Raw genomic sequence first — 14,404 nt, 5'->3', positions numbered from 1 at the left:
ATGTGATGTTTTGTTGATTGCTCTGCTTGAATGCTCATCAATATATCATTGCTTAGTTGCTTTTGATAATGGAAATTGGTCTCGATTTGAATCTAGAACTATCTTGGTGACTTGTTTGTTGAGAATTCATTACACATTCTCCACCTCTCAACTAGACTTGAACAACAATCATACCCAACGGTCACACTTGACACATTGAACAGCCTCATCGCTGGAGTTTCTCGGTTCACCGATGAGTCCATCGAGTCCATTGCTAGTCATACAAGTGCAAGTCTCAATGAACTTGGTCTCCGAGATCAAGAACTCAACAAGAAGCTCTCGGAACTCGGAGGTTTCAATGAGGGTTTTTAACTTGGTGTTTTTGAGCATTGTCATTTGGTGTGCTGCTGTTGCATGTCCAGTTGCCAATATTGCTGTAGAACCATTGCTTCAGAGTTTTGATGCTCTTTGTGATGAATTAATGCTCCATGCAAAGAAAAGAAAAAGTTTCTTCAAACCATTTATTTCTTGAATCATTCTGCCATTGCTAAGGTTGGAGTAATTAAGAATGCTGTCCATGGTCTCAAGGTCTTTGTGGCAGAGCACAAGGACTTAGAGGCAGCGGAGAAGGCTGTGCATGCTGCACTTGCTCAAGTGGAGTTGGCTGAGCTTGAACTTTTGGAACTCTCACAAAAGCTCATATTGAATTGAGGATATGAGGAAATTAAAGTGGCCTAATAAATTAGATGTAATTGTAGTAAATATTTTTATGATTTTAATAAATATATATTTGCACCATCTTCACATTAATGTGAAAAGGTGAGGGTAACTCTTTTCCTTGGTGAATGAGAGATTAAGGTATCAAACTACCCCTCACGCTCTTGATTAATTGAGAAAAATAGCTTATCTACTTTATAAAAATAAATAAATAAATATTTGTAAAATGTAATTATATATATATTAATTTACATATTAAACTTCAGTAATATTGAAAGTATTTTAGTTTTTCATTATTATAATTAGTGAAAATTGCTAAAAACACCCCCAAAGTTTGCAATATGCACATATTCACCCCCTAAATTTGAATATCCATAAAAACCCCTTCTTTTTGAATACAATGATTTTTTAAACCCCCCAAGCATCTAACAGTGATTGATAGAGTTAATTTTGATTTTTTTGGACGAAATTATCCTTGCATGGGAAGTTGTGGCAAGTGTGACAGAATTTGACTATAATGCCCTTGGGTGTAATGAGTTTCTATTTAAAACAAGAGGCTTATGTTTAAAATATGGGGTTCTATTTAAAATATGAGGTTCTGTTTAAAAAATAAGTTTTCTGTTTAAGAAATAAGTACATGCATTACTCTTCATGCTAACCTAAATTCTTTTGTTTGTAGTTATAATGTAATCATGCTAACCTAATTTTTTTCCCACAAACTTATTACATTTTTAATGTAAATATCGTTATCTCTATATAATAAAGAACAACCATCTTTATGCTTCTTTGTCTTTGTTTAACTATCGATGTTTCTGTTTAATATATTGCGTTTACGTTTAAAAAAAAGCTTAAATATCGTTGTTTCTATTTAAATATGTATGAGTGGCCAAGATTAATTGGTTTTTATGCCCAGGATTAATTTGTCACGTAAATATTGTTTTTGTTTAAAATATCAATGTTTCATTAAAAATGAGTTCTTTCGCTTTTAAAAATGAGGTTTCTGTTTAAGAAATGAGTTTTCTTTTTGACAAATGAGATTTCTGTTAGGTTTATATTTAAGAAATGAGTTTTCTGTTTAAGAAATGAGGTTTTGTTTAAAAAAATGAGCTCTCTGTTTAAAAAATGAACTCTCTGTTTAAGAAATGAGTTCTCTATTTAAGAAATGAGTACATGTATTACTCTTCATGCTAACCTAAATTCTTTTGTTTGTAGTTATAAGTTTGTTTGTAGTTATAATGTAATCATGCTAACCTAAATTTTTTTCCACAAACTTATTAAATTTTTAATGTAAATATCGTTATCTCTATATAATAAAGAACGGCCGTCTTTATGCTTCTTTGTCTTTTTTTAACTATCGATGTTTCTGTTTAATATATTGCGTTTACGTTTAAAAAAAAAGATTAAATATCGTTATTTCTATTTAAATATGTACGAGTGACCAAGATTAATTGATTTTTATACCCAGGATTAATTTGTCACGTAAATATTGCTTTTTCTGTTTAAATATCAATGTTTACATTTAAAAATGAGTTTATTGTTTTAAAAAATGAGGGTTTCTGTTTAAGAAATGAGATTTATGTTAGGTTTCTATTTAAGAAAATGAGTTTTTACTGTTTAAGAAATGAGGTTTTTTGTTTTTTAAAAAAAAAGTTTTCGTTTAAAAATGAACTCTCGTTTAATAAATGAGTTCTCTGTTTAAGAAATGAGTTCTCTATTTAAAAAATGAGTACATGTATTACTCTTTATGCTAACCTAAATTCTTTTGTTTGTAGTTATAAGTTTGTTTGTAGTTATAATGTAATCATGCTAACCTAAATTCTTTTCCACAAACTTATTAAATTTTTTTAATGTAAATATCGTTATCTCTATATAATAAAGAACGAGCCGTCTTTATGCTTGGTTTGTCTTTTTTTAACTATCGATGTTTCTGTTTAATATATTGCGTTTACGTTTAAAAAAAGATTAAATATCGTTGTTTCTATTTAAATATGTACGAGTGACCAAGATTAATTGGTTTTATACCCAGGATTAATTTGTCACGTAAATATTGCTTTTTCTGTTTAAATATCAATGTTTCTGTTAAAAAAATGAGTTTATTGTTTAAAAAAATGAGGTTTCTGTTTAAGAAATGAGTTTTCTGTTTAAGAAATGAGATTTATGTTAGGTTTCTATTTAAGAAATGAGTTTTCTGTTTAAAAATTGAGGTTTTTGTTTTAAAAAATCAGGTCTCTGTTTAAGAAATGAGTTCTCTATTTAAGAAATGAGTACATGTATTACTCTTTATGCTAACCTAAATTTTTTTGTTTGTTGTTATAAGTTTGTTTGTAGTTATAATGTAATCATGCTAACCTAAATTATTTTCCACAAACTTATTAAATTTTTAATGTAAATATCGTTAACTCCATATAATAAAGAATGACTGTCTTTATGCTTCTTTGTCTTTGTTTAACTATCGATGTTTCTGTTTAATATATTGCGTTTACGTTTTAAAAAGTGCTTAAATATCATTGTTTCTATTTAAATATGTACGAGTTGCCAAGATCAATTGGTTTTTATACCCAGGATTAATTTGTCACGTAAATATTGGTTTTTATATTTAAATATCACTGTTTCTGTTTAAAAAATGAGTTTTTTGTTTAACAAAATGAGGTTTCTGTTTAAGAAATGAGGTTTATGTTTAAAAAATGAGTTTTCTATTTACGAAATGAGGTTTCTGTTTAAAGAAATTAGCTATCTGTTTAAGAAATGAGCTCTCTGTTTAAGAAATGAACTCTCTGTTTAAAAAATGAGTTCTCTGTTTAAGAAATGAGTACATGCAAAAAGGAATGCAAAAAAGAATGAAAAATGTATGCAAAAAGGTTTAAGGGCAATAATGGAATTTCATAATGCAGGGGGCAAAAAGGAAGTGAAAAATAAAGGAAGGGCTTTATGAGGTATTCAAAACTCACAGGGGCTGTTTTGAAAGTTTTGAAATTCTTGAGGGGTAAACAGTAATTTTCCCTTATAATTAAGATATTTTTATACATAGTAATGCTATACTTTCCCAACAAACAAAATTCCCCGAATAGCTTATTTTGCAAGTTTCCAAATAGCTCACCCATGTGTTACCCATGTAACGATTGCATAAGGTATGAACACCTTCTTAGGGTAGTTTTATGTTGGGTTCAGCTCATTTGTGGGCTAAAATAATAAAATTGGGTTCAACCCAATACTTAAATAAAAAAAAATTACATCAACAGTGAAGCCACTTGAGGGCACAATGGTAATTTTTGCCATTAGGGATGAAAACCAAGTGAGAGAGAGAAAGAATGAGTGAGAGGGGTCAAAAAGCAAGAAAGAGGGCAAGGAAACCAAGAAAAAGAGGAAGAAGAAAGGGGATTAGGGTTGAGCGAGCAAGACGATCAGACGCAAAAGGTGTCAGACTTCACCCAGATTTTGGGTAGTGAATCCTTACGGGTAGCTCTCCTAACATACCGGGTTTGATCTTCCTTTGATCTTTTCTTGATGGTATTATCAAAGTTATCCATCTTTGAGTGATGATGTATGTGTTGTTGAGAGTAAGCTCCTGACTTGTTATGCCTTCTTGTTGTAATCCTCTAGTTGTATCTAGAGAGAAACCCCTTGTTATCCTATTGTTGATGTAATGAATAGGTGAAAAGGCTCTAACGAGTCCTGTGGTTTTTTCCCCCGATTTGAAGGGGTTTTTCACGCTCAAATTATGTTGTTAATTAGCTTGTTTTATTGGTTTATATCACATTCTAACACTCAAAGGGGGTTTGAGGTGTTTTTGGAGCTTTTGTGAAAGTATAGGGAAGCATACAGGCAAGCATATGGCGTAACGACTTTATACGAGGCCTCATAGCGCATCCAAAAAACTGTGCAGGGAAGTGTTCCCCACATAAGATGCCGCATTGGTTGTCCAGAGAATCATGCGGACTGGAATGCACCCATATAGGAGATTGTATATGTGAACATTAATTTGCTACGTGTATACGGGAAGGTGTGCGCCCACACAAGAGCCTGCACAATACTCCTAAAGAGTCATGCGGACTTGGCATGCGCCCGTATAGGTGACCGTATACATAAACAGTACTGTTACAGTATCTTCAGCTGTAAAATCTCAAGCATCCTTCTGAGTTCTCATTATTAGAGTGATCTAATCCCCAACACTTGAGTGTCAACCGCAACTTCAAGATCATAATATCTCCATCAATCCCAAACTCAATTTCTAGTACCAAATATTCCTCGCCACCCCATTGACTATTGTGATAGATCTCCTTAGCACAGCTAGGAGGTGTGCCATCTCTGTAGCATCTACAACAATTGAAAGTACAACAAAGAGGGGGTTTGATGCCCCATACTTTGCCTTTGCTATCACTATCCCAAAACCTTAGTTTCTTAATTTTAGATCCTAGGATGAGTTCAATTATTTGAAAGATCTTCTTAAAATTTCTCACTCTCCCATTTATGAAGCCAAAACTTGCATTCTCTAGAAGAAGAAGAAGATTAAGTCCAGTGAGAATCATATAGATCAATATGAAGAACACAAGAAAACCAATAGCTTAAGAACCAAAATAAGCTCATAATTTGTTATATTAAGAGATACACTAAAAAAGAATGATGTCAAGTCCACTAAAAAGAAAAAGAGAGTTGATGACATAGATGCCACATCATTTGGGAGAGCTATTTGTGATACCACTTGTGTAAGTATAGCATTACTCAGTCTTAAGTGATAAAAGACAGTAAGGATGATAATTTGGATGTTTAAAAATCAATCAAATGCATGTAAACTATTACAATTAAGTTGAGAAAATTTTACCAAGTTACATCTTCTTTCTTGAGAATTATCCTCTGCTCAGTCATAAAATCAATGATAATATTGTAAATATTATAAGTTCTTAAAAATAAATTTCTGTAAAATATTTAGTATAACTTAAGCATAATATCTATTAAAAATTAATAATCATCATGATAAAAGTGGAAATTACGTGAGAGCAGAGTATAAAGGAGAGCAACACCATTTCATATCGGCCCACTTGGATTCATTTATGCAATATATATATATATGTATATATGTGTGTATGTTTGGTTCAAAAGTAGCTCACCAAAGTGATGAAAATCTTAAAGTGCCACTTCGGTTGAAGTGAAGTTTTCATATAGAAATCATTAATCACTTCTTTTGTTTGGACAGTGAAAGTGAAAATTTAGAAAATAATGCAAATGGGGTTGCACTCACCACTTCATAATGGGGTGAAAGTTACCTCTTTGCATTTATTGGGCTGGGTTTATAATTATTTAACTTGCACACAAATTTAAAACAAGAATTGAAAAATATGCTTAAGCCTCATCATGGAGATGGCAAGGTAGGGGTAGAAGGTAACACACGGAAGGTTCTATGAGGTTTTTTATGTGATCTTCCAGGCCTACTAATCTCAAACATAGTTTTGTCCACAAAATTGAAAAAAAAATACAATTTTTTTTCTCAAAGTATATAAGTAATTTATCATCTTCTTTTCTAGCTCTAGACATAAGAAATTGCTTTTGACAATTTAAAGATGAAAAAAAATATAGATCCGATGAGTGCATCATCTAATTTGTGGTCAACATGATGTAAGAAAGGCCATATTGAATAATCTCTTGCAGCCAGAAAAATATGGAATGATCTTCTAAAGCCATTAGTTATTGTGTATAAGTCTCCTCTAGTCTGTCCAATATTACACTTGTCACATTTGGCGAAATATATATAAATATATATAATATTAGATGTGATTGGAGTTGGGATTTAATGGCTTATTTTAGGAAGTCATCTTACTAGTTGACTTATTTGTAAGATTGAATGTAGAGATGTTCTAGTTATTTAAAAAGAGTTGAAAGTATGATGTTTAGCAAAAAAGAAAAATAGATGATTATAAACTAAAAAAAGAATATTAAAGATCACTTGAAAGAGATTAATTAATATAAAAAGAGTAATCTCCTAGTGAGAATGTAGAGATTGCAAATTAACTAGGGGAAGTGAAATTAATGAATTAAACATTTAGCAGTTAAAACTCTTGAATCAAAGTTAGAAGATTTTTTGTTTTCATAAATTAGATTCAAATTACTTTTGACTAAGTTCCAAAATGGAATTGAAAGAAGAAAAATATTACCATATCCTAAGGCTAGGGTGCAGAACATGAAGCAAAGAAAATAAAATCATCACTTTCTTCTGTTTTTGAAAAAAATTGAAAAAAATATAATTATATATTCTGCTCTAACTAAATGTTTTAACAAAGAATTCAAAAGAAAATCTCTCCAATATCCCTTATATATCCAGATTGGTCCATTAAAATAATTGAACTTCAACCTAAAAGGTGATATATGTAGCTCATCTTAATATACAATCAAACACTTTGATACTCTAATTACCACCAAAACAAGTGTTCATCTAGATTACCAGGATGGTAATGTGTAATATTTCTTTTTTCAATTATACACACACTAATTTAATCTAATTCTTTATTATACTCATTATCAAAACCCTAATTTTTATTTTCCCTCATTATTTTTGATATTATAATTTAATTATTTATTTATCAAAATACTTTAAATTAAGTTTTTTTCAAAAATTTTAATATGTAGTGGTATTTTGTAAATACAAAGGTATTTTTAAAAAAATTGTGCAAAAAAATAATTTTTGATATTATATTTAAATTATGTATTTATCTAAATATTTTAATTTAAAATTTTCAAAATTTTATATGTAGAGGGTATTTTGGTAAATACAAAAATATTTTAAAAAAATTGTCCAAAATTTTTTTTGATATTATATTTTAATTATGCATTTATCTAAATACTTTAATTTAACTTTTCAAAATTTTATATGTAAGGGTATTTTGGTAAATACAAAAGTATTTTAAAAAATTGTGCAAAAAATAAATTTTGATATTATAATTTAATTATTTATTTATTTAAATACTTGAAATTAAATTTTTCAAAATTTTATATATAGGGGTATCTTGATAAATTTGACATATTACTTGGGTGATTATTATGACTAACCAAATATTGTAATGAAAAATTACCATTAATATAAATTTTCAACCAGATATATAACATTCCCGACCTTATTACCATGATAATATATTACCATAGTAATATATTATTATTGTAAACTAAACAGCCTCTTATAATCAAGGAGTGAAGAGCCGAAAAAGAAAATGGTTCACCAGCACAATGACCAACGTAACATCGTGGAAAACCAACACTTAAATAATCAACCAAAATTCTTCCCATATTAACATATAAAAGTTGCAATTTCCTCAAACTATTTGACCTTCAAAACTACGCAACACGTGTAACAAAGTCAAAAGTTGCAATTTTGTTTTTAATAAAAAGTTCAAGTTGCATGAAGAAAACAAAAATACACGTGTAACAAAAAAATACTTTGCTAGTCTCGAGATGCTGGGAGCGATATTTTTCCATCGCCTTGCCTTTATCTGTATGTTCTTCTTTTTATTTTAATGTGTTATGTTGTTTCTTTACTTTCTCTCACTGTCGGTGAGAGTTGACTCTTTCCTTGTACTTCTAATTTATTTCAATAAATCTGTACTTTATCCACATTTAAATAAAAAAAATACAACCCCCCAATGTACCAAAATAAATATCATATGATAATATACTATTTAGAAAAGACAACTCTAGCTTTTTCTAACAAGAGGAGATAGACGTCCACCATTCATAAATGTCTCCATATATATATATATATATATGCATCAAAGCAAAATTTTGAATTTTGTGTTAAAATATAAATATAATAAATTAATTAAAACCATACACAATCTTAACTAATACTTTTTTTTTTACAATGTAACAATGACAATAGTGAATATGATTTCTCTCAAATAAGACTATAGTAGAAATTCTACCGTAAATTTACTCGCACCATTGACCCACTACTATTCAATTGATTAATTATTCATTTTTATTTTAAAAATAATATAAATCATATTTTATTAAAAAGAAAAATGGAGTGCAACAATAACACAGAATAAAAACAAAACAGTCCACTAAACATGGGAATTGAAAAATAATAAACACAAAAAGGCACTAACAGATTAAAAACAAAAGACTGACACAAAGAAACACACAACATAAAAAAGGAAAAAAAAAAACACCCCCAGATGTCTCTAGGATAACCAAAATTAGGAGCAGCTCATTATTATGTGATGTTACTAGACTAATATGGAGTATTATATTTTCAAAATCAAATAATTAAATTTTTATCATAAAAAATAATAATAATAAATAAATAAATAAAAGAAGTTGCCTGGAAACAGTATAAAAGGATGGACTGAACAAACAACAGTGATCATCTTCTCCGCGCGCTCCAAACAACATCATTCACCACCACAATCATTCCCATTTCCCAACCCACCGCCGTTGATGGGTTGCTGCTTTTCCACCGCCCACCAACCGCAGAACCCCGACTCCGACAACGACGACCACCACGACGCCCCAGACACTAATGTCAACCCCGCCGAGGTGATGGCCCTCTCACAAGACGGATGGAACAAAATCACCGAACAACATCAAAAGGGAACAGCGCCCTTCCGCCAGTACACTCTTCGGGAGCTAATGGTGGCGACGGATGGATTCATCTTCCAGAACTTTCTCTCAAAAGGCGGCGGTGAAATCACAAACAACACTCACAGGGGCCGCCTTCCTGGGGGCCAGCGAATCGCCGTCAAGAGGTTCACCTTGTTGGCCTGGCCTGATGAAGCGCAGTTTAGGGTTTGTTCTTGTTTAATTAGTCCAATTGTTTCTTGTTGATCTTGTTGTGATTGTTGGTGAGATGTATGTTTGGAATGGGGGTGTTTTGTAGGAGATGGCGATTAGAGGGGGAAGGTTGAGACACCGGAGGCTTGTGAACTTGATTGGGTACTGCTGCGATGCGGATGAGCGGTTTCTTGTTGCGGAGTTCATGCCCAATGATTCACTCGCCACTCATCTTTCCAAGTGTATGATTTGTTCTCTTCTCTCCCTTGTATACTAGCTAGCTTCTTGTTCTTGATTTGTTTCTGTGTTGATTCTTTGCTTTTTAATGTGATCCTTGGTTCTGTGTTGATTGTTTGCTATTTCTTAATGTGATTCTTGGTTCTGTGTTGATTCTTTGTTATTTCTGAATGTGATTTGAATCGATTGAGTGGAGTCTAGGATTCTTTTTTAGTAGATTCTTGGTTATTTCTTGATGTCATATGCTTGAATGGAGTTTAGAATTCTTTTTTTAGTGATCACTGTTTGATGCTCTGGGCTTGAATTGGTATGCACAAATTTGGCTGTTTTTTTAATTAGTTTTTGTTAATGCTAACAAAATTCATGAGATTTAATTCTTGGAGCAATTAGTAATCATTTTAAAAGGTGGATAAGCAATTAGTAATCTCATTCAATAATTATATATTTAAGACTAGTAATTAAACCAGAGTTTATATTGAGTGATTAGAGACAAAAATAAATTACTGTTTGGGAAATCAAACTCAGGGAGTAACATGTGAGAAAAGAAGCCATGTATTTCTAAAAAAATGAGTGTCAATTATTTTCACTCTATCTTTGGAAGCTTTAAAACCCCGTAAGGACATGTAGCTCATCATATCCTGCTTACAATTAGACTTGCTCTGGTGTGTTGACGATGTCAATGGTATATCTTTTTGTTTGTTGTGCCATCACTTTCATTTGAGTTTTCATAGATTTACATGTGCTTCTTTATGTTGATTGATTTTATTTCTTGAGAATGATAACAAGTTCCATAAGCATCTAAGCATCTTGTACAAATTTTCCATGTATCTTCATTCCATCATGTTTTAAGATGTTAAATAATTTCTGATTGTTTCTACAGCTAGAAATAGGACCATGGAGTGGTCTATGCGCTTAAGAGTTGCATGCTATATAGCAGAAGCCTTGGAATATTGTATCAATGAAGCACGAACTCTGTATTTTGATCTAAATCCAAATAAAGTTCTCCTTGATAAGGTCATGTTAGTTATTATTTTTAAAAGAAATAGATCTTTAGATAATACTAATGAAACTTATTAATAAAACTAGCAACCTTAGATTTTTTGTTCTTTTGCAGACCGGCAATCCTTGTCTTTCTTGTTTCGGTCTTGCAAAAAATCACAAAGAAGGTAGATGTTACCGCACTAACATTTCTTACACTCCTCCAGAGTGCATAATGGGTATTAACCTATCATTGCTTGAAATTCATTTGTCATAATTGGCAGGCACATTTGACCATGTTATAGTTGTCTACATATGCTATGATTTCCTTTTAGTAAAGAAAATATTATTAAGTAGTTTTGTATTTTTATTAAAGGTCTTAGACAAATAATTGTGTGAACCATTCCTACTAAAAGAAGAAATTTTTTTCTTTTTTTAGGAATGGTCACTCCTGAAAGTATGATATACAGCTTTGGCATTCTGCTACAAGATCTACTTAGCGGAAAGCAACTTCCAGGAGACAAGGTAATTGGGCTTTTATACATGCCATATATCCCATATATTAATTAATTTATGCTTCTTTTCTTCATCTGATTCTCTTTTAGACAGATTTTTCTTCAATTTTAATTAAGCATAGGATCAAGTGAATCAGCAGACAGAGCAATTTACTTTAGTAGCCAAAAGCATTATAACTATGCACACCCAAATTTTCTTTTGCATTTCTGGACTTGTATTCAAAATAATGTGTGATCTATTTGTTATAATCATGTCTTATGTTTACAGGCACTAGAGCTGGTATTGGGTAAACAAATCCCTATTATTCTAGATTCTCGTTTGAATGATGAATATTCCATTGAAGAGGCAACTGTTTTGATGAAACTTGCTTATCAATGTTTGGAACATAGTCCTACGGACCGACCCACTATAACAGATGTTATTGCAACCCTTGCACAAGTTCAAAGCAATGCTGCAGTGAGCAACTCTTGTGATTTCAGTTTTGATATCTTCATATCTATATATGTTACCAGTGTGGGTTTTTTTTAATAATGCATTTCTTGTCAAGCATATTGTAAGCTTGCAGTTTCTAAATAACTTCAGCAAGGGCCCTATGTGCTGTGATATTTATTCAATCATCTCTTGGAAATTAAGCCAATCTCATAACCTTCCCAATTTTGTCCTGAAATTAGTGACATTTGATGTTTTTTTCACATTCGATGCAGGGACTATCTAATGCAATCCCAGGGACTGAGGGGCAAGATGCATAAAACCTTACTTTTTCTGAGCAGTCCAAAGCAAAATATCAGACGAGGCACACTTGACCGGTCTCCACACAAGCTGTACGAACATCACATTTCCGTGCACATTTGCCAAAAGCCAAAAATTGGAGTGAACTTTTGCATCAGAAACAACTATTCCTTATTACATTAATTTGTTGGTGTACATAGAGAAGTGTGAATATTTTTTGTTGGCGTATATAGACAAGTGTGAATATATATGAATATAAAATTTCTGAGCTACTACATACATGCATGTCCTTGGTTTTCCTACATGAAGTTCAGCTTTGCCTTAAATGAACAGACTCATGAATCAACGGTCTCCTTTTTACAAAAGGAACAAACAGTCCGAAGGCTTTGCTAAACCGTTAGGGACGTGCACAAGCCTCGGTGGAATAAGTGGGAGCAGGGGCCGTGCACATATGGGTGCTGGGACCACCCACACACAACCACCGCTCACATCTCCCAGAAATGTGCCCTCAGCCGAGAATCGAACTCTCACCACTCGGTGAAGAGCTCTATCGGCGACCCGTATACCAATAGGCCATTTGGTCGTTGGTATCAATGGTCTCCTTTTCTCTGAGAATTAAGTTGAGCTAGTTTGTGAAGGATGTCCATGTTGTTGAGCATTGAAGATGAATTTCTCACAAAAGTTACATCTCAATACTACTCTTCTTTAGTTCATAGGTAACATTACAACATAACAGAAAACTCTGGTCAACTCAACTGGACTTTTACAATTTAATACACAAACAGAAAACAAGACCAACTAGACATAACATTCCCTTTATATTTAAAAGACAACTTGATAATTGATCGGTGCAAGCCAAATCTCTTCATTTTTTCTTAAAGATATGCTGTTAGGCCGCTAAGAAAGGTAGGGGTGTGCACAAGCTTTGGCAGAACAAGTGGGGGTGACACCCACGGACACGTGGGCAGTGGAACCATTCATACACAACCATTTCTCACACTTCCAAAAATGTACTTTTACCTGTGATTCGAACTTTCACTACTTGTGAAAAATTCTAACGGAACCCGAATACAATAGATCACTTGGTACTTCAAAACCCTCATATCTTACTACACCAAAAAGGGTTTTTAGCAGTGTTTAATTCGCAACATTTTTCAAAAACGTTATGAACTTTAGGGTTTTAACACCGTTTTTGCCGAAACACTAGTAAATTTGAACTTTAGCAGCGTTTTTAGAAAAACACCATGGATGGCTGGAACATTACCGACACGATCTTTGTCGGCGTTTATGCTAGCATTTTTTGAAAACGCCATTACCATATTTGGCTGCATTTTAAAATGCCACAAAAGACCAAAATAAACGCTGCTAAAGATCTATTTTGGTGTTGCAAGAAACTTCTCCACCATCCTTGCTTTTCCACCTTGGCAAATTGACACACTGGCCCAATCAGTCAATGGTAACAAGTTCAACACATGTGAGTGGCAGTAATAGTCTTAGACGTTGAGTACGCCTTTCTCTACAAGTTCCCTAACCTCAGCATCTACTACAACTGTAGTTTCCATTGAATAGTCCTTCTGGGTAGGCATCTATATGGTTTAAATTAAATGTACTTTAGATAAATACTCTGCGCATTTACTCGTCTTTAAGTACTACCCAAAACCTGAGAATACAAAACACACTATGTTTAATGTCGAATTCCACAATATTCTTCTAACACATGCCTAATGAATGTATAAAATTATATAAAATAAGAGAACATTCTACACTCATTAGATACCTCCTCTCCAAAGCCTCTCCGAAGCATCTCCAAAGGATCCCTTCAAGCCACAATGATACTCGTTTTGAAGCAAATCCTCTTTGGTCCTAGTGATACCTCCTCTCCAAAGCGCCCACCAAGCCATAGCACTACAAGAAATACAGGAATAGGCAACGGAAATATTGCTACGGATTTGTTTCGTTGCTATTTGTAAACATTGGCGACGGAATTAGCGTCGGATTACCGATGGAATAAAACTTTAGACGTTCAACTTGTTTTTATTACATTACCAACGGAATTGTATAATATAGCAACGAAAGTATGATTAATAGCAACGGAAACTTAGCAACAGAATAAGTTAGTTGCTATTCCGTTGCTAGAGCTTACGCGCCCTAATTTTCCCATCTATTTCTGTTGCTAATAAGTTCGTTGCTATTCCATTGCACTAGTGATAGTCCTCTCCGAATAGCTGGTATCCTCAGTGACAAATCCGATTAATTGAGGGCTTGGTGTAGATGCACTTCACACCAATATTAAGGTATTAACTCACTTTTATTTCTATGAGGGGTTTGATTTTGCTTAATATTTATCCTTATCCTTAGCTTTCGTCCATTGAGAGGGAATTTTTCAAATTTAGTTTATTATGTGAAAGATTTTAGTGATTGTATTTTTTGTATTATTTATTACTAAGGGTGGACATGAGTTGGGTTGGGCTAGACTCAAAAATGCAACCAATAT

General features: G+C 32.5%; 2 protein-coding genes across 2 annotated transcripts; both read left to right on the top strand.

Moving 5' to 3' along the window:
• Positions 1–9,074: 9,074 nt before the first annotated feature.
• On the top strand, positions 9,075–9,727 carry LOC120273783 (serine/threonine-protein kinase BSK1-2-like). The gene is made up of 2 exons (XM_039280486.1): positions 9,075–9,465; positions 9,557–9,727. The coding sequence occupies exons 1-2, from the start codon at positions 9,118–9,120 to the stop codon at positions 9,725–9,727; spliced, it is 519 nt and encodes a 172-aa protein (XP_039136420.1). The 5' UTR covers positions 9,075–9,117.
• Positions 9,728–10,581: 854 nt separating this feature from the next.
• On the top strand, positions 10,582–12,130 carry LOC120273782 (serine/threonine-protein kinase BSK1-like). The gene is made up of 5 exons (XM_039280485.1): positions 10,582–10,701; positions 10,802–10,904; positions 11,105–11,190; positions 11,449–11,637; positions 11,886–12,130. Exons 1-5 carry the CDS (start codon positions 10,582–10,584, stop codon positions 11,928–11,930), a joined length of 543 nt encoding a protein of 180 aa, XP_039136419.1. The 3' UTR covers positions 11,931–12,130.
• The last annotated feature ends 2,274 nt before the right edge of the window (positions 12,131–14,404 follow it).

Source organism: Dioscorea cayenensis, chromosome 12, assembly GCF_009730915.1.
Source record: "Dioscorea cayenensis subsp. rotundata cultivar TDr96_F1 chromosome 12, TDr96_F1_v2_PseudoChromosome.rev07_lg8_w22 25.fasta, whole genome shotgun sequence".
NCBI lineage: Eukaryota > Viridiplantae > Streptophyta > Magnoliopsida > Dioscoreales > Dioscoreaceae > Dioscorea > Dioscorea cayenensis.
Note: the sequence above shows the minus strand (reverse complement) of the source record. Positions and strands in the feature narration are given on the sequence as shown.